The following is a 20,144-nucleotide window of genomic DNA, read 5'->3' as shown; positions in this document are numbered from 1 at the left end:
AGACGCCTTAAGAAGCTCGCTTACTAGCCGGTTCTGAGGGAAAAGAAAAAATTTAAAAAAACTGTAGATTGTAAAAATCAGGAAAATTCAAATTCGAAAATTGTTAAATTTTATGAAGATAGAAATAAAAGTTAAAAGTTTCAACCACATATACCATTTGAAAAATAAAATGCTCATAACGCGAGAGCTGATTGGTTAAGCCGAGACTACCACTCTACTTACTATGTGATATACATACCTTGAATTACTGCTTGCCACACTATTATTACTTCGTGATCGACGACTTTTCAAAGAATCACCCCGATTCACAACACCTTTACCAGTTATACTAAAATGTCGTAACCGATAATATTCTTCTTCAACACCAGTATTTGGCATTGATGCAACACGTGATCTTTGTTGTGGTAAACATAAATAATTGGGTCGACCACCTGAAGATCGGCCAGGTGTTTTAACAGACTGTGATCGACTATGATGTGGACTTCCATATCTATATTTTAATAGAACAAAGAAACAAATTTTCCAATGTTATCGATTACAAAAGCAACTAAAACAAACTTTATATTGAAAATTAAAAGAACATTTAATTAGAAAACTTTAAAGAGAAAAAATATACACAGTTTTAAATTTGAATAAATTTAAATTAAAAAGATAAATACTTTTATTCAATGAAAGAACTTTATAAATTGTTTAATAGTTGGTTGCTCTGTTTTATGTATTTCACTACAGTGATACCCATCCGCTTCGCTGGGTTTAAAAGTAAAGATTGATAAAGATTGCTCCCGCTTATCCCTTTTCTATAAAACTCGAAATAATGGTGGGGATTGTTTTACACAGGTAAAATATATTATTTTTTTAAATGTATAATTTTAATTATTCATTGAGTATACCAGAGAAGATGGCCTTGAAATATTTTATATTGACTATTTTTACAGAAATCTGTAATTTATGGTAATTTCAAATGTCAAATTACATTTTTTTATTTTTTGAAAAATATATCTTTATAAATTATAGTTCATGTGTTATTCTGATATATCAGCTATATTGCTTTACAGTTGCATTAAAAACCACTTCCTAGTTTAAGCGTGAAAGAATAACAAACAAACAAACAAACATGCTTACTTTCGCATTTATAATATATAGAGATAGAGATGAGATGTATTTGATGTAAAATATAGTAGGGATGAGAGTGGGGGGTGAAAGTAGTTAGTTATTCAAATTGTAATGAGAAATGGCTAAATTGTATCGACTTATGTGTTGACAAATATAAACATTACTGTTGTTTTAAATAAAATTGTTGTAATATAAATGAAATAAAATAAACTTAAAAAGGACAATAAAGCAATTTTACTGTTATTTTTGTATATAATAAACATTAGTTTTGAAGTAAAAACGTCTAGTCTGACTATAAAAAGAGTGTTTTGTTTGTATATTTGAAATACGGATAATACAACGGATATTTTGAGTTTTAATATATATATAATAGTCAATAAATTGAAAGTAGTCTTTTTTAATTTGACTTGAAACTCGATAAATAAATTTAATTGAGGAAAATGTATCAAACAAAAAATGTTAGTTTCAAAGGCACACATCTTATACCGGCATCGAATTCTATCGTTTTTAGGTTCGATTAAAACCTCACTCCAATTCTATCAAGTGACAAACTGACAAACAGACAAACATTAGATGAACGGTTTAAATTATAAAGTAGTTATTTATTAATACGCCAACATTTGTTTGTAAACCGAAGCTTAGACAGAAATTCATAGCAGTTTTTTGTGCGAATATTCATTCAATTTGAACAAAGTATAGAAAAACAAATCATTTTTATTGGATTTATTGGAAAATTACTCCTTAAGAAAATTACGAAAAATCGAAAATATTCTTTTTGTCTCCGATAGCGATAAAGCTCAGTTTATAAGTTAATTTTGAGCCAAAGTATTTATTCGATCATTGTATGGGTAGGTTTTAAAATATCATCCCAAATTCCACACTAAGCGGGATTTACTCAGAAATGACGCTTCCAATGAGCAAATGGACCCGATTCTCAAATATTTTGGGTTAAAATAACCTTATAAATTGAGTTTAACCGAAATAGGACCCTTAAAAAAAATTACGAAAAATCGAAAATTTTTTTTTGTCTCCGATATCGATAAAACTCAGTTTATAAGGTAATTTTGACCCAAAAAATTCAAAAATTGTATTTATTCAATCATTGTATGGGTAGGTTTTGAAATATCATCACAAATTCCACACTAAGAGGGATTTTCTCCGAAACGACGCTTCCAATGAGCAAATGGATCCGATTTTTGAATATTTTGGGTTAAAATAACCTTATAAATTGAGTTTAACCGAAATAGGACACACACAGTTTTTTTTTGATTTTTTCGATTTTTTTAAAGGGGTACGTACCTCTTAATAAAATTACGAAAAATCGAAAAATTTTTCCTTATTGGCTGGAGAATAACAGAAAAGGCATTTTGAAGGAACACCAACTACAACGGTTTAATATAAAATACTTCACAGGAATGTTTGATGTAAGTACTAAGAGGGGGACGATAAAATGAGGATCTTCTGTTATAAGATTAGGTAAATACTAAAGAATAATTTCAAAGAAAATGTTAACATATTTTCAACGAGTAAATCTTCAAAATAATATCATTTTACCAAATGGTTTGGTCTACATTTCTTTTACAAAACTATTCAGACATAGAAGATATTATTACAAATATCTATTTTACCCACACAAAATGTATCATCATAATCTATCTAAGGAATTCTTATAATTAACATTATATTAAATTTATTTTTAAAAGTAGATAAATTTCCAACATTTAATAAAAGCTTTGAAAGATTATATCGTCTAGGGTAAGTTGCTTTACCTTGGGTCCCTATGATCACTGTTTCAATTATATACATAATGTACCATGGGTCAGCCTAACTGGTTGCACCAGACATGTGTTCTCATCAACATTTCATCTTTACACTTTACTCTGAGGGATTGTAAATGGTATTTAATCTGGTAGTTTAAATAAAACTGCTGAAAACGGAGCCACTTCCTGTTTTAATTAGTACGAATTTTTATCGCTAGGTGGCGGGGTTTAATCTAATTTGAATTTGAATATTCTTATTGGTCTTCAACTGGTAAGTTCAAGAATTGCCACATGGTAGTCTGAATTGGAACTACGGAAAACTTCCTGTTTTAATAAGTACGAATTATTAAAGTCAGTTGGCGGATCCGCAGCTCCCAGTTATCAAAAGCAATATGAAAGCAACGTATACTTTCCAGAATTTAAACAACCTAAAGAAAGACTGTCTGTGTGCTTTTCCTTGCAAGTAAACCCGAAATTAAAAATTTTTTGTGCAAAAAGCAACAAATTTTGACTTTACTCTTTATTTATATATACGTTGACCTTTCTGTTTTGTGGTTTAAATCACATTTACCTTAATCACTGTTTTTATATATATTTTGTAATACTATATTTCAGTTTCAAATATAATGTAAAATGTTGCAGGAATAAAGCTAGAAAAAACACACTGTCATTTACCTTAATTAAAATAACGTACTGTACCATTGATCAATGAATATAGATATTTAATGTTATAATTATTTTGTCCTTTACTTTTGATTGGTGTAGTACAATTGAAAAAGAGAGAAGTACTATCCACACTGAGTAACTCAAAAAGTAAGTTGAAACTGTAATTAGAGCAGCGAATTTCCAATTAAACTTCATATTTCGAGCACATTACACCTGGCCCACTGAAGAGGAGTGTAAAAGTTACATGTTGAAAAGACGCCCTCTTTTCATCGTGGTACTCCCTAGTGAGGGTAATCCACGGTACATTATGTACATGAAATATGGATTACGAATTAATAAAATAAGTATAATATAGCTGTTTAATATTTATCAATAGCTGTTTAATAATTAAATTCTCAAAACTATACATTTTATAAGATGTATTATTTTAAAAAATGTAATTGTGATCCAAGCCACCATTCTCTCCCATAAATATGAATTAATAGTAAAATATATTAAATAAAAAGACATAAAGCAGCAACATATTACATAATTATTTAGTTCTTTCTATGTTATTCATTTAGTAGTAAAACTGCCGTATTCAGAGACATTTTAACCTAATAGTTAAAGTTCAGTCAATTGGTATGAGAGTTTATTTATCTGGTAAATAATATTATGTTTGTGTGAAAATATAGAAACAAAAATAAAGTTAATATAATCCAAGAGCTTTAAAAGTTGATTCTCTATCTCCGTTTTTTAAAAATCGTAATTATACAAATTTAAATGTAATTACAATGACGTTATGTAACTATAAAATCTACTTTGTTAAGCTATAAACTTTAAAAAACAGTATAATCTTTTTTTTATTCCTCTTAGTTCGTTCAACTACAGTGACTAGTCGTTCTGAGCTTGAACTTAAGGACCGAAAAAGTAGTGACATCTTTCAATTAAATCGTTCCGAGGATACAATCGTTTAAAGCTATGGTAGGTTCCAATTGTCAGTTCATATGACCGATACAAATACGTTAGAATTCTACTTTGATTTAATCCTTGCTAGAGCAATGTATGTTGCCATCATCATGGAAACTTTATTCTAGGATATGGCATGTTAAAAAAATACCTGAACACTAACTTTCTGTTGCATAGTAAATGAGCTTCCGAGTCGATGTGGAGCATTTTCTCTCATAGCACATATATATAGCAAAGTGGCTATTTTCGAGAGAGAGAAAGGGGGGGGGGGTACAAAGAGTTAATATTGATACAAGTTTCTGCTCCCTATCAAACAAGTTCTCTAACATCCGCACAAATATTACGAAATGTTAGGAGACAAATTTCCTCTTCCCTCTCCGATTAATATCAATCAAACTATGCTACTCTTTTTCGGCCGCTGGCGTCTGCCAGCAGTATGTAAACATTGGTGCAATAAGTAGGGCAAGCAATATGGGCAGAAATTTTTCTCAATTTTTGCTAATTTAATTTCATTCTTCCCACTATCTCGAAAATGGCAGCTCTGCAGCTCATTTATCCTATGAAAGCAAATGCACCCCATCGACTCGGCAGAGTGTATTATGGATTTTTTTGCGTGCCACATCCTAGAAAGATTAAATTTTCAGATCCCCACTACTGGTAAAAAAAAATTCAATTTGAAAATTCATTAAGAATAAACTGTTCCTTGTAAATAAGGAAACATTCTTAAATAACGAATAGTGAAACATTCTACTCTGTTTTATAACAGGCTTAAGCTTTTTTTTATTATAAACCATCAGGAATCTTTTTCTGAATACGACAGGATACATACAAAAGTAATTATAAACTAAAAAACTTTTATTTTAAATTCTAGCAAAATAAAATAAAAATAAAAATCATTTAAAAAACAATATAACAACACTAACCTCATTTCAAAATCATGTAATTCTTCTAATGTTAATGTATTTGCAACATCTAAGAGTTGTTTCATGTTTTCTTCACGTTGTTGACGTTTTGTGGATTTACTACTATTATTACAATTCGTGGTAACATTACCAGATGATGTTGTACCATTATTTACAGTTCCATTGCAATTATTTCCTTTACCAACAATATTCACATTTGATATAAATTCAATACCATTTTTTAATAACACCGTTGACACATTTGTGGTACCCGATGAATCTAAACTTAACGATGGTTGTTGTACCACAATGGTGGCTTGTGGTACACCCACAGAACCATTCGAACGATTTAAATTCATGGAATGTTGATGTACCGTTGAACTATCTAATGGATTTGTTGTTACATTTATATTGTGCCCAAGTGCACCACTACTACATGGCGTTAAAGCACATTCTAATCGAGCACCAACTTCACGTAAACATTGATTCAAACAAACACTATTCGAATTTAATATTTTTTCCGGTGTTGATGAATTTATTAATGCATGATTTGCATTTTGTATTGAGTCTAATTGTACAATTGTTGATGCTGAAGCATCAATACTATTACTAAAATAATCCACACGTAAATCAGGTAATTTTTGTGTATTTTCAGTTTTTTTTGTAGCGCCATTTTGTTGTGATGATCGTGACATTTCATTACGTGGACTACTTTGTCGTCGACGTCGACTATGACTTCTATGATGTGTTGAAGATGATGAAGATGATATTGAAGCCGAAGTTTTTTTTGATTTTTGACTTTTATGTTCGCTTGTTGTTGTTAAATTTAAATTCTCGGATTGACGACGTTTTAATAATGGTGTTTTTGGTGATGTTATTTTAATATTTGTTTGGTTATGTTCAATAAATATATTTGATGTACTGTCAAAATTAAATTTTGATTCATTTGTTTTTGACATTAATTTTGGTGATTTTGGTGTTTTCGTAACGGTTTGTGGTGTTGTTGGTGTTTCAAATGTAAATTTTTTCTCGTAAAATGCTGTTTTTGGTACATCACCAATGGTCATTGGTGCATCGTCATCTTGAAACAAATATGTAGATTCTGATGTTGATTGATATGTTGTTACATCATCTGTATCAATAATTTTACATGTTTTATGCGGTGGTGATATTTCTGGACTATCTGTTATTGTTATTGTTGGTTCAATGTCAATCAATTGTTCAGTTCGTAATCGATCAATCATGTCGAGGGAATCATCACCTTGTTTATCTAAACTATCCTCGGTTAAATATTCATCAGTGTTCGTCATAGTCGTAATAATTGTATTCGCTGAATCTGTACTGGTATTTATGGTTGTTTCACTTGTTGAACTTGAACCCATCACAATGACCTTCGGTACAACACTCGGTGGTTGACCGGTACCATTTGATAAAGCGACCGTTGCACGTTGTGCTTGAGCTGCTTTAGCAGCATTACGTCCCGATTTAAAATGTAATCGACGTAATGCTGATGTTGCGGTACTAATTAAATTTGTATCTGGTTTATTAATCGGTTCAATATCACTTTGTTTTGATAATCGTCTATCATTTTGTTGTTGATGATGTTCATTTTGTTTTGACGATGATGATGAATTTGATGAAAATTTAGGCATTTTAAATGGTGATGAAAAACTGCCATGACGTTGTTCATGTGCTTTTTTCTGTTGTTGCGTTAATGTGGACGTTGGTGAAATATTATTTTGATCGGATTTTTTTGTGGATTTTGGTGAGGTTTGTTGATTTGGTGATTGATGACGATTCTTTGATGGGCTTGGATTACGTAAATGATTCTTAAAAAAATTACCAACTGCTCCTCCTCCACCACCACCTCCACCGGTAGTGCTTCCATGATGAATCACTACCGGTTCAGTTTTGGTCACTTTTCGAGAACCATTTGGATCTAATTGTGGTTTTTTCTCTAAATTACTTGTTATATCAATTTGACTACCTAATGGTGATTTGGTCATTATGATATCTTTATTATCGACAGTTGGTGTTAAAGGAGGCGTTGGTGATGATTTACGATTTTCAATAATTGATGATTTACGTTTCGTACTTATAATTGTTGGTGACGTAGATGAGTAGTTTTTATTATTATAACGATTTTGATTCTTTGTGGAATCAATTGTTGTAATATTATGTTGAATTAGTGCACTTTTTTGTAAATTTTGTTGTGGTTGTGCGATGGTCGTAGTTATAGTAGTGTTATGTTGTTGTTGGACAATGGAAGTGCTGTTAGAAGATTTTTTATTATTAATATTTATATCAGGATTGCAAGGATAAACGATAATAGTCATATTTTTATTTGGAATTACGGGTGATTTTCGACCAGATTTTGTTGGAGTTGTGGTATTTGGTGTTTGTGTTGGTGGTGTTGATTGATGGTAATTGTGAAAGACCGTATCAATAAGGGCAGTTGGATTATAATCGGTGTATTCATCAGCATCCTGTAATAGAAAAGAACGAGATGTTAGTAGAATTCGAAAAGAAAATCGATCAAGGATAAAAATTACACTTTAATGTAGTACCAGACTAATCAGAATAAAAATGAGAAACTGCTAGGACACTTAAAAACAAAGCAACATTAAAGAAAATATTTAACGATAATAAAATTCATAGAATGTTAGAGAAAATGTCTTTCGATGGAGTGTCTTTCTTTATGGTTACCATGGAAATTCTATTTTCCAAATCAAAATTTGTCTCTAAATATATCAAACAACATATCTATAGTACTAAATACAAAAAAAATAATAAACCCTTCAGATATATAATCTTACTTTAAAGGACGAGCTTAGATACTTTGTCCTGTTTAAACATTTGTATTATAAGTAGAATTTGTATTATAAGTAGAGTATTTTTGTTATACAAATTCTATTGAAATGTATGTAAGGCATTATATTTTTGTTATGTTTACTGATATGAAAATAATTGAAAATACTTTGCTTCTATCCACCGTAATTTTTTTTTTGTATAAGTTTGGTTTGGTACTGAACGAAAATAACTAACGACATTAGTGTGTTTTTTATATTTGTAGTATGTCAATCTATTCCAACCTACTCGTTAATTATGGCGTAATCATATATTGATTGAATAAGTGGCATATTCAAGTTAACGAGATAAAATCCGTTCAAGTAACGTTCAATTTGAAAAAAACAAATGTGTCCAGCTGTTATAATGAACGGAGTTAGTTTTCTACAATCAAATGAAGTCACATATCTGGGTATAACCGTCTGGTTGAAAAGAAAACAGTTAAACCTGAAGTCATCCAATTTATACTGGCTCTTCGGTCAAAACTCGGAGGTAATATGTGTTTCGAATGTTTGTGATTGATTGCTTAGCTACCCCACTGTAGACCTGAACTGATATAAATCGCCCGAACTGATATAAACAAACGTGGTATCGCTCGAACCATGGTGATAGTCCGGGGGATATACAGTAGTTGATGTTATAAAGACGGATAGCATATGTGTAACCATGACTTCGTTCGCAAGGTGTCTATACATTCAATTGTATGCGATGTATCCAGTTGAACATGTCAGCAGCTCTCATGCATTCGAATTATCAACAGTTCTGAAGATAACTGCCATCAGTTGATTATAGCGACTGCACATATATAGAAATATGTAAGATTGAAATGCTACAAATATAAAATATGAACTATATTTTCCTATTATATGTAAAAAGTGTTAAGAAAAAATCAAACACACACTACGCCCTCACATATCCAGGCGAGAGTGGGGTTTATAAAATTCTGTCAGTAACAGACATATAATGTTAGTGAATTTTTATGTGTTTACTAATTAATCTCAAATTTGTACTGGTGTAGACATTGTGTGTGTTTTTGGTTGTGAAGATTCCGTAACATTTTCCCTTTAAATGGTAATCCTAAAAAACTATTCTCATCCTAGCATTCACTTTCATGATTCACAACTAAAAAGGATATCATCGACCTATGTTTCTTATCGCAAGTTATCTTTCTGAAAAGTGTAACTAAATAAACGACACCCAAAACCGTCCATTTTCATCTAGGTCACCTAGGAAATGAAAACTATTTCAATTGATTCAGCTTTCGATGAATTTTGAGAACAGGCAAAAATAATTTTATAATTTGTAAATTTGTATTTTTTGTCAAAATTTTATGTTTTATTTCATTAAAAAAAAATGAGTTGTGAAAGTAAGTTACCAACAATATAGAGATAATTTAGAGTAAGTACATAATAAATATCCTGATCAAACTAAATGTCATGTACGCACATATTAGGTTTAATAATAACTCAGAATTATGCCCTTTTTAAACTAATATTACAACTAATTCATATAGTAAAAAGTAAAAGTAGTTATAACATTAATAATTTCTTTAAAGAACAAAACAAGTATTTGACTTCTAAAATTAATGCTTTAAATTTTCAAAAAAATATTTTCTAAATAAAAAAGTATGCTCTACATTTATAATGTACGAAGGTATGAAACGTACTTGGGGCTCCTACTACATGTGCAGTTTTTGTAGTATCAACTGGATTCTTGAAGCCAATAGGAAATATATTTGAAATAAGCTCACTTTTCAACAACTTTAACTATAATTGCTGTACGTATAAATTTCCGAAACTTACATTTCTGTTGATCAATTTTCGAAGGATAGAAATAAAGTCTGACATTAACAATTAAATAAGCATATTTTATTTTAGAAATAAATAATCTCGAACTTATTATTCTAACTAGATAGATATTGTCCGAATACCCATAAATTATTTTTATAAATTATCGAATAATCTTAACAATTCTGAAGAACTCACTTTGACCATTATTTATGAAAACAACTGTAGCATTTTTATTTGTAGATATTTATTTTCATATCACAATCTTTTGGACGTTTCATTTTCAAAAGGTGACTGAATTCAATGACTATAAAATTATCACTTTGTAAACAAATTCATTTTAATAATGATTAGGTCTACGTTTCTATATATTCTATGTATATTTGACACGCGCTTTAGGAACGTTTTTCGTTAACATGTATAAGTAATGTTTGTGTGTTTTTATTAACTAACGAAAAAAAAATTATTAAACTTTTAGTTAACATTGAAACGTGACTAATATTTTGAATTTATTCATGTTTGAATTAACTATGCTCAAAAGAAACTTTTTCATTTATATTTATTTATGTGAAATCCTATGAGGTTATATTAACTGTTTTGGTTTGCCAAATAAAAAAATAATATTTGTTAAATATTTTATTTTAGTACTACCAACTTAGACCGAATTCGCCATGTAGCTGTAATAAGTTTTTTTTACGGTTTTCATTGAATATATGTGTTTGTTGATTGTAAAATTTTCTTTAAAAATTGAATATTTTCAAAATATTCATATAAATTAAATAATTTATATACTTTACATTTTCATCAGATAAACATGTGATCAGAAACATTCTTTACTTTGTAAGAGTTTGCTCTTATACCCTGGTAGAAAAAATATTTGAAGAAAGAATAAGAAATTCTGAAAAAGTCTTAGGAACTTTGAATTTCTCAACGTTTTCGGACTAGGCTAATTCAGAGTTCTTAATACTTTTTTAAAGTTTCAGAGTTTCCTAAGACTTATTAAGACTTATTCTTTTTCCACCAGGGTATCTGAAAATGATGAAATCTAAAATACGAAATAAAACCAAAAGAACTATGTTTGAGAATTTATTCCGCAATTAAGTGGAGTACAAACAACAGGCGTTGCTTAGGTAATATTTGTCTACAAAGCAAAGTCGGATCCATCGAATGTACATACATTCGATAGAAACGCAATTGCAATGTCGTTACAACTTGCTCCTGTGGTGTATATACTATTTCTCGGCTCGACGGAAGCGGAAAGCGCTAACTTCGTTTAGCACAGTGGGACGAAAGTTGACATTCATTTATTCCATTAAGCGAAAATTTTTGGTCTTTTTTTGCTTTAATATTTTCAGAAACGATTCAAGAAAAGATGGAAATTCAAGGAGGAAAATATTTAGTGAATAGTGTCTGTTCAAAAAATGGTTTTGATTGCGATTATTTTTATCGCAAAACATTAATTTTAGGTTTTTTTATATGAAAACATAACAAATTTTGCGACAAATTTACAATCCATTATTTTGAGCCAAATTTTATAATTATCCCATGAATTATTTAATTGGATACTAGTATTATTTAAGTTAATAATTACAAGTTTTTAGTTCATTTTTAATTAACAGTATTTTTCTTTACAAAATGGGGTTAACTTGAAAAAATAGTATCATTGTAATATATTTTTTCTTAAATCTTTTGTCTTAAATGTTTTAGGGGTAAACGCGATATAGATATTTCATTTGAATCAATAGGGGGGATCAACCACGAACATAAATATAGATAGATATTATAACTTTTTTCAAAGAAGCTTTATTACTACTTTGATATTTTGGATATATTTTAGATAGCTATAATTATAATAATAATTAGGTGAGCGAAACGAGCCTCTACTAGGTTAAAATGTAACTTTCTGGTGGTCAACTTTACAAAAAAAATACAAAAGATTTAGACAGGAAATGAAATGTTGTAGTTCCATATTTATGCCTAGATGTGCTATCAATCATTATTTTTAGAAAAAATTATATAAATAATAAATAATAAAAAACAACAGTATTTTTTATTTATTACATATGTATGGTATTTATATATATGCAGAGACAGTTGCACCATCTGTGAGCTACACCTAATAGTAATATATAATTGGCTACATTTAATATTAAATATCTGGATGACCGAGCTTTGCTCGGTTATTCGCCAATAGATGTCAGCAAGAGTCATATTTTTCACTTTAGACTACTCAAACGCCTCCTTTTTGTTATGTTATAATTTGCATTGTATTTCATTAACTACGTTATACACCAATAGATGTCAGGCACAGTCCTATTTTACATTGTATGTTTCAATTTTGCATGAAAAGACGGATAAAACGATATATATATATATATATATATATATATATATATATATATATATATAAAAGAATTGCTCGTTTAAATATATATAAGATTTTAATTGAGTGGCCATCTGTAGATTCTTTCAAGTATTAAAAAACTTCATAATGAAAAATACAAAAAACGTGATAACAAAACATAAATGATTAATTTTTGCAGTTCTACAGTAGAATAACTTAAAAAATTAAGTGATATTAATACAAGTAATGAAAAAATTTTAATTAGTTGACGGGTCATAAAGAGCGTGATCGTAATCGATCATTGATGCGTGATCATCGGAAACGACGAAATCAAGATCAAGAAGAATTATATCTTTAACGAGATGATAATAATTTTAAAATGTATGCAGAAAATTTTGAGATTGCTCAAAAGAATTTGAATTTTGAAGTATGTAATGTATGTCATCGTTGTTGGTTTGATTTACAAATTAATAAAGATGGGTTTTGTTGTATTTGTCATAAATTTAAAATAAAAAATGAATTGAATATTTTCACAGCGGATAATAACATAGATCCTGGTTTACAACTTGATGTTTTAAAGAAATTAACGTTTGTTGAGGAACAATTAAATTAAAAATATTTGTCAATAATTGAAGTATAATTTTATTTTAGAAATATCTATTTTATATGACACCATTCGCGAGCCATTAAAAAGTTGTTATACTTTTAGGTAGTATTATAGTCACTGGTTCCTGGTTCGGGCTTTGAGTTAAAATCAGTTAGATATAAAATATTTGCACGTATATTTAGTAGAAATTACATACATTTTTAATTAGCATGACTTTTATGTGATATCATAACTAAATCAATAACAAACATATTTCTGTTAGGCATGATATTAAAATATATAAACATTTGTTTCAATATTAGTTGTCTTTTAGATGACTGTTGAAATGACAACATACATATTATAATAATTTTCAATGAGATTATTATATTATACAGGGTGGACCATTTTCATCGATAAGTGGGAAAAAAAAACTTAACTTATTACTGATAAGGGACTATCTATAAATTACGTCACACGTTAAAGGAAAGAAAGTTAACGAAATGTAACATTGTGTGACAAGGGCCAGGTGGGGTTAAACACGAAATTCATTCCTTCTTTACGACTTTATATACGTTTTATTCGATGTTAATATTATATAAGTGAAGTTACGAAACTCTACTCCTCAATTCAAACATATCTAAGAACACTCTCTGTTAAATTGCCTTGTTGCTTAGAGCCTTCTCAAAACAGAACCGATTTTGAGGATCAAGGCCTATTTTTTAGTTGTTCCGGGTACGTAACCCTAAACTCGCACTTGAAACATAGCTAAGAACACGCTCCATTTAATTACCTTTTAAATGAAACAATAAAAAACAAAATCGGTTCATCCGTTTCGACGCTACGATGCCACAGATAGACAGACAGGCAGACACATACGCATAGCGGTCAAACTATAATAAGACCCTTTTTTTGGTTCGGGTGTTGAAAATATTATTTTGAAGGGAAATAAAAAGTATTTTGAAACTGCTTTTGCACTTTAATTATTTCTTAATATGAAATCGAAAAATATATGACGTCACACGAAGAAGGCGAGGTTTCACAAATATACACACCTGTGACAAAGACGGGGAGGTCTCAAAAAAATCATAAATCAATCAAAAATCTGATAGATTGGACGAAAATCATTGTAAAAATAATACTGTCACATAAAATTATAATTTTTATTCAATTTCTGATACAAGCAAGAGATAGACAGAATAGTTTTAAATGTCAATTTTTTGAAAAAAGGAAAACTACTCTTGGTATTTTGGGTTATTTCACGTAAAAAATACCTCTTGGGGCTTTACCCAACTAACTTTTGTTCTTATAAACACCCCCTGTTTATAAGAACAAAAGTTAGTTGGGCAAAACCCCAAGAGGTATTCTAAAATAAAATATGCTTATTTAATAGTTAATGTCAGACTTTATTTCTATCCTACGAAAATTGATCAACAGAAATGTAAGTTTCTGAAATTTATATGTACAGCAATTATAGTTAAAGTTGTTGAAAAGTGAGCTTATTTCAAATATATTTCCTATTGGCTTCAAGAATCCAGTTGATACTACAAAAACTGCACATGTAGTAGGAGCCCCAAGTACGTTTCATACCTTCGTACATTATAAATGTAGAGCATACTTTTTTATTTAGAAAATATTTTTTTGAAAATTTAAAGCATTAATTTTAGAAGTCAAATACTTGTTTTGTTCTTTAAAGAAATTAATCTTATAACTACTTTTACTTTTTACTATATGAATTAATTGTAATATTATATATTATTATTATACCGAAATTGAAGTAGTAGGGTTTCTGACAACATCCGGAATATTAATCTATAAACTTTTCTAAACAAGAATCAATTGACAAAATGAGGTCCTTACATTTTGTAAACTCAAATAGCGACTTCTGGTATATAATGGGAGGTGTTTTATTTATAGTATTCATATTCTCTGAAAAAGTAACTGTTAACTGTTATAATCGAAGAGAGTGAGATAATTAGATAATTAAATGCGACGACAAAGAGAATAAATGGCTTAAATTTAAAAGTTTTCACTGCCCAGTTAGATTATTTTACAGTTTTTTGATAGTATCCTCCATAATAAACAAGTGTGTGCCTTCCACGCTTACTGAATTTCATAGATCTGTGAATGGATGAATTTTTGCATTTTTCCATTGACTATATCTCGGAAATTATGCCTCAGATCGAAATTAAGTCAAGAGCTTTTTCGTCTGTTTTTATATGCTTAATCAGGAAGTGTAGAGTTCTGTAGTCAATTATAGAACACTCTGTATAAATAGTAAATACTAGCTGTTAAACCCGCTTCGCTGGGTTGTTTTTGCACATTTAAATATCAAAATTGTTAAATGAAAGACTTTTTTTTTAATTCTCTCTGTGTGTACGGAACAGTAAGATTTTTTTGCCCGATCCCAATATTATGTCTACACTCTCTGTGTGTACGGAAAAGTAAGGGAAAGATCGATAGAAACCCATGGAACATTCCAGAATATTCGAGAAAGTTCTAGAAAATTCGATAGAAATCCATAGAACATTCCAGAATGTTCGAGAAAATTCTAGAAAATTCGATAGAAATCCATAGAACATTCCAGAATGTTCGAGAAAATTCTAGAAAATTCGACAGAAACCCATGGAACATTCCAGATTGTTCGAGAAAGTTTGATAAAATTCAATAAAAATCCATACAACATTCGAGAATATTCGAGAAAGTTCTAGAAAATTCGATAGAAATCCATAGAACATTCCAGAATGTTCGAGAAAATTCTAGAAAATTCCATAGAAATCCATGGAACATTCCAGAATTTTCGAGAAAAATCGAAAGACATTTGCGCCAGTAGCGCCATCTAGTGAAAATTGTACTATTGGCAGAGGCGCCATCTATTGAAAATTATTAGAACTATTTTTTTAATCTATCTATTTTCTATGACTTCCTAGATCATTTTTAATTCCACCCCACCAAACTCCCTTATTCACAATGGGAGCCTAAGGGCTACCCAATGACATAATCCCCTACCGAAGGTCAATGGTTAGTTTTAGGGAAAATCGGGGACATACAAACAAACACTCTCTTTTTATATATATAGATTACGAGGGGCCTTTAAAATGACCATGACGATCAAGATTGAGTACATAACTTTAAATTTGGGAATTATTTCGGTATTTTATTTATCTTACAAGAATTTTGTAATATATCGATTTAAATGGTGGTCCAGCCTGTATATCAAATGTAATAATGGTAATACTATATAAAATATATGTAATAATAATAATAATATAATGTTGACTGTGATAAGAATTTCTTTCACTATTCGGTTTATTCTATTTATTTTATCTATGTTGAAAAGTTTATGTTGTGTGTTTAATCAAAAATGACAGCAAATGAATATAAGTTCATTTCTATTGTCTAGCAGTTTAGTTACTCTGTCTAAAAAGGATGACGTGAAAATATTAGAAGCCAATTGTAATTATTTTGTTATTTATGTATACTTTCTTACAGCTCCGAATTTAGGATGGGGAGAGACAAACCGGTGCACTTGCCAACTTCCAGTTGGTTTTTAAAAACATTCAAAGTTGATTGTCGCCCTATTAGCTCAGTTTGTTAAGGCGTTACCAATTCCGTCCGCGGTATGTTTAAGGTAGCGGGTTCGATTCCCGCCGTCGCAACAAATTTAATTAATAGTTGTGATGGGCTGGTGTAGTGCATGGTATCACAATGGGTTCTATAGCCGAAGTGTGTCCTTCGTGGACAGATAATATAACCGAACCTAATCTACCTAAGTTGATTTATGGACGTATCCCATGTTTTATCCAAGGATATGCAGCTAAATTAAGCCGATTTAACACGAACATACTCAAAACTTGAATGCAGTTAATAAATTTCGATTTTTGCCCCAATTCCTAGATCAGTTTTTTGTATTTTTAAAATAGGAATCAAAGCATTAGATGAAGCAACCAAAAACCAAATTAGAAAAAATTGTACAAAAATAATAAAAAATTCCAAACCACACAACAGTCGACAAGATACCCATAGCAGGAATCAAAGCATTAGATGAAGCAACCAAAAACCAAATTAGAAAAAATTGTACAAAAATAATAAAAAATTCCAAACCACACAACAGTCGACAAGATACCCATAGCAAAATAATTAAATCATTAAAAGAAAAGGATGTTCACTACCTGAAGGCAGACAAGGGCAATTCAATCGTCATAATGGACAAAAAGGATTATTTAGCAAAAATAGAAAAAATGCTCAACGAAGGTCCATACAGAGTTCAAAGATCGGATCCATTAATCACATTCGTAAACGATGTAAAAGACACTTTAAAAGCATGTCCAAAGTTGATTAACAACCAACTAAAATTTCAATTACAGTGTTCGAATCCTGTAACACCTCGTCTGTATTGTTTACCAAAAATACACAAACAAGATGGATCCATGCGACCCATAGTTTCAGGTATAAATTCTCCAACATACAAGATTGCAAAATGGCTAGTAAACAAATTTCGAACATTAAATAACGAATCAGATTCGTCTTCCGTCAAAAATAGTATTGATTTAATTAACAAAATAAAGGATACAGAATTGGCACCAAGTGCAGTTCTAATGTCATTTGATGTCAAAGCTTTGTATCCCAGTGTTCCAATACCAGAAGCAATAAAGGCGTTGGAAAAATGGCTTAAAAATCAAGGTTTACATATGGATGAAGTAACAGAATTGGTAAAATTAACACGTCTATGCATGAGACAAAATGTGTTTACCTTCGAAGGTAAATACTACAAACAAACATTTGGGACGTCTATGGGCAATCCGTTATCTCCATTCTTGAGCAACATCTTCATGTCAGACCTCGAAGAACAAGCCAAACAACAATTCAGTTATTTTCCCGCTGTCTGGTACAGGTATGTTGATGACATCTTCACAATTTTTGACACAGAAAAAGAAAATCCACAAGATTTTCTTAATAAGCTGAACAACATGTACCCTTCAATTGATTTCACAACAGAAATCGAAAAGGACGGTTCGATTCCGTTCCTTGACATTAGAATTTCCAAAAACACAAATTCTAAGAAACTAGATTTTGACATATACAGGAAACCAACACACACTGAAAGGTACATCACAGCAGATTCAAACAGCCCACCACAACACAAACTAGCCATTTTCAACTTCCTAGTAAACCGATTAATTAAAATACCATTATCAACCAGAAATTATTTTAAAGAATTAAAACACATCCACCAAGTTGCAATATACAACGGGTTTGATCCACAAATAATCAAGAATATGATCCGAAAAACAAAATCAAGAATCCAAAGGAACAATTCAACAACTTTGAAACCAGAACAAAACAGCATCGATAAAAAGAAATGGTGCAAACTTACATATTTTCAACCATACGTCAACAAATTAACAAAAGAACTTGGAGAACATAACCTAAAAATAGCACCCATTAGTCGAACAAAATTAAAACAATTACTTGGAAATCCCAAAGATAAAATCAACATGGAACAACAATCGGGAATATATTGCATTGGATGTCAAAATTGTTCGAAGAAGTATGTAGGTCAAAGTAGAAGACAAATTATCACAAGATTCAAAGAACATATGGGCCATTTAAAATATGGAAGAATTGAAAAATCATGTGTAGCCGCTCACGTTATCGAAAACGACCACAAAATCGACAAATCAAACCTTAAGCTCTTAAAATCAGTACCCAATCCTTGCGAATTAGACGCTTATGAAAGCATCTTCATTCAAAAGATGGGTAATGAAGCAATGAACTTGGACAAAGGACCTATTCCAAATTCGGATTTAATAAAAATTGCAAAATCAAGGTTGAATTTCTAAAAATTGTCAATACGTTATAAAAATAAAGGATTATTTATTTTTATGATTTATTTATAGTTTTTTAATTTAGGTTAGATTTGTAATTTATTATTTTAAACGTCAAAAAATACTCGAATGGACCTGCGCACAAGTATCATGCTCATTGGCCAGACTAGTCAACTGATGGCAGTTGATTGGCTAGCGCCACTGACACTACAATTTGACAGATACTGTGAACAGTATAAATTGTAAAAACACGAATGTAACAGTGTGCAGTCCGCCACCAAATTAGCAAAGAGTAACATTCACTAGCTAATTCTTACTGATGATGACTACTTGGTAGTCGAAAATACGTATTTTAAAAATACAAAAAACTGATCTAGGAATTGGGGCAAAAATCGAAATTTATTTCGACATATCCTAGAGTTCTCATTTATTATCTTCGATAATATTTATATTAAAAATGGCTTCCCGGCCAACTGAGAATAATAAATTCCGCAAATTAGCGGAAAAACTTCATTTATTGGCAGCAGACATACATTTTTTAAAAATGTGCAAATTAAACGGCATCTTTCCTAATTTTATCCAAATAAAAACAAACATAAACAGCAGAGCAGCTAGTAAATCATTATTAGCTGCGAAACAAAAGTGGCTTAATTTAGAAATTAAGTCCCTTTATGCAAAACGAAGTAATTTGGAATTGGAAACTTATAAGTTCCACTTAATGATGACAAAAAATTTAAATAATTTTGAATTCGATAACTGGCTCATTTGGTTTAGGCAAATTCAAATAGTCATAAAACATAAACTAAAAACAAACCGATACTAAATCTTTCCCTGAAATAATATCTATTCCCCAAAAAAAACAATCAATCGAACAACACAATAAATTATTAACAAAATCTCAACAATCTACAATACATGAGACAGAATTACAACTAACAACACCATCACCTCTGAAATCAGTTCAACCCTCAAAATCCGATACATGCCCAGAAACACAATCAACAGAATCCAACATCGCTACAAATTATACAAAAACAAACAAAAAACATACACTATTGGAAAACATAGAAATGTTTAAGCAACCAATGCTGAACGAACCCAGCAAATACATTTTGGACTATGAAACTTTTAAAAATTTTATCACAGACACCCACACCAAACAAAAAATAGCCTCAATTGTAAAAAAGTACAATACAAACCCAGAGCATATAATAAACTTAATCGACACACTGTACACATTTACACCGAAAAATCGATCTGTAAAAATGGCGATGACAAAATTAAAAAACAGACTACTAAAAATTAACGACAATTCGACTGACTCGGACAGCTCCACCTAACTGCGAAAAATGTCATACACAGC

General features: G+C 30.2%; 1 protein-coding gene across 1 annotated transcript in view; it reads right to left on the bottom strand.

The window, feature by feature from the left end:
* Positions 1 to 20,144, bottom strand: part of LOC123294174 — a 185,840-nt gene that overhangs the window by 91,737 nt on the left and 73,959 nt on the right. Inside the window, exons 2-4 of the mRNA XM_044875283.1 lie at positions 6,347 to 7,875; positions 5,411 to 6,199; positions 239 to 490 (exon numbers count right to left, since the gene is read on the bottom strand). Of these exons, the coding sequence (XP_044731218.1) occupies positions 239 to 490; positions 5,411 to 6,199; positions 6,347 to 7,725 (2,420 nt within the window). The 5' untranslated portion in view covers positions 7,726 to 7,875. The remainder of the gene's footprint in view (positions 1 to 238; positions 491 to 5,410; positions 6,200 to 6,346; positions 7,876 to 20,144) is intronic.

Source organism: Chrysoperla carnea, chromosome 1, assembly GCF_905475395.1.
Source record: "Chrysoperla carnea chromosome 1, inChrCarn1.1, whole genome shotgun sequence".
In the NCBI taxonomy this organism is placed as follows: domain Eukaryota; kingdom Metazoa; phylum Arthropoda; class Insecta; order Neuroptera; family Chrysopidae; genus Chrysoperla; species Chrysoperla carnea.
The sequence above is the reverse complement of the archived record's forward strand: the minus strand, read 5'-3'. Positions and strand labels throughout refer to the sequence as shown.